The following is a 1,787-nucleotide window of genomic DNA, read 5'->3' as shown; positions in this document are numbered from 1 at the left end:
ACTGGTCAAATTTTTTTAGGTCGATTTCTACCGGGTGCGTGTTGTCCACCCTTATACTTTTTTGTTAGGAAATACTGGCTGGATGGTTAACACCCGTACACTTTCTTTTATAGACAGAAGGATCAGACAGGTTAATGTGTGAAACAATCCCAACTAAGAAGTGTCAAACATGTAATATGAAAAAGGTTATAGAGGCATGAAATACATGGACAGAACGTTTAATTTTCCACAGAAACTTGAAACATGAACGGAAATAAGGAGACAAGCTGATGTCAAGGTGCGAGCGGTGTGATTGCCACGCCACTTGTTGTTCTTGCACCAGCACAAAGAATGAAAGATTCAAAAGAAAGTGGTGTTAGTAAAAACAAAGAAAAACTGAGTGGTCCTTGCAAATGTGACAATCACACTACTGGCATCGAGACTTTGTCTTCTGATCCTTTTTGGCCAGGAACTGTACACATCTCTTTTGCTTTTGAGACCCAGGAGACTCGTCATTTGGCTTGGAACTCTTTCTTTGACTTTGGATAGAACAGACGACACTTGAGTGGGGGTCAGAGACTGAAGCACTGTCTTAGTGTTTTGTTTGATTGGTAGATTGAGTGTAGAGACAGTTGAGCACCATGTGATCTGCTGGACAACCAGTTGTCTTGCCACTGCCATGTTGCAGAGCTGCCTGTTGTCTGTGAGTGAAAGATTATCATTGGGGAGCATGGCTTGACAAATGACACGTGAGGCAATGGAACTGAGGGGCCATCTGTTTGTCTTACGTTTCACGGCAAAAGCATGTGGTCCATTGCATCCACCTCACCTTTGATTCTGTTATAATTATAGTGCAGGACAATTTCAAGCTTTCCTTTGTACCCAGATCTTCCAGGAGCAGAGTGCATTGTACTGAGGAGAAGGACATTTTTTGTTTCTTGCTTTTATAGGAGGCCAGAGATACATTCTTTCGAAATACAAATGCTGACTCCGAAAGAGCCAAGTTCTTTTTTTCCTGGAAGTTCACAGGGAGAAATGTTTTGTTCCTCCTAACTGTGCCCACCATAGTAAGGTTGTCTTTTTCCAGAACTTCAGCCAAGTCAAGACTGGTAAAAAATAGTCAGAAGTGATATTTCTGCCACTGCCCTTGAAGTTTTGAGTCAGCTTTAGATTAGTGTTGGAACCAACGGCATTGTTGTTCTCTGTGTCTGGTCTTGGTCCTGTGTGCCCTTTGCCCAAGTAGGGGAAGCCTCTAAGTGGGTAGCTGCTTTCAAGTCACACATCTAGAAGATTTTAATTCCATATTGGTCTGGTGTGTTTGGGATGTACAGGATGAAAGTGGCAGTGCTTAGCTATATTTGTATGGAAGAAATCCCAAACATCGTCGATGAGAGCAAACTTGTCCCTGGTTCGTTGTTGTATCCTGATCATTTGTCATCAAATCTGATATAATGATTCAGCAGGTGACTGACTGCTTTTTAAGAAAACTTCTCCAGAATATTGACACTAGGCCTAACCTGTCAGCCTGCTCGTGTCACAAAAAGTACTTGGAATCACAGTCAGTCACTCTTCAGCACTTCGTCGGCCTTGTGATAAAACCGGCTAACCCCAGCGAGGTAAATTTTACAGGAGAAGGAAAAAACTGTTTTATTTCAAAACAAAGGCGTCTAGCGATAAATCAATGCTTTAAACACCTATAAAAACACTTTACCGAAAAACTGTAGACCTTTTTTTCCTTTAAAAATCGCTTTTAACGAAACTGCGTGGGTTAGACGGTTATGTCGCTCAAATTTTCCCCGATAAAACCG

The 1,787-nt window shown here is 41.8% G+C and overlaps 1 protein-coding gene across 1 annotated transcript in view; it reads right to left on the bottom strand.

Annotated features, from left to right (window-relative positions):
- The window catches only part of LOC101854071, a gene marked incomplete in the record, with an annotated part of 44,381 nt that overhangs the window by 32,823 nt on the left and 9,771 nt on the right, over positions 1–1,787 (bottom strand). Inside the window, 1 exon segment of the mRNA XM_013079874.2 lies at positions 809–891. Within this exon segment, the coding sequence (XP_012935328.2) occupies positions 809–891 (83 nt within the window).

The sequence above is a fragment of the Aplysia californica genome, unplaced genomic scaffold, assembly GCF_000002075.1.
Source record: "Aplysia californica isolate F4 #8 unplaced genomic scaffold, AplCal3.0 scaffold00067, whole genome shotgun sequence".
Taxonomy (NCBI): Eukaryota; Metazoa; Mollusca; class Gastropoda; order Aplysiida; family Aplysiidae; genus Aplysia; species Aplysia californica.
This window is presented reverse-complemented; position numbering and strand designations above follow the sequence as displayed.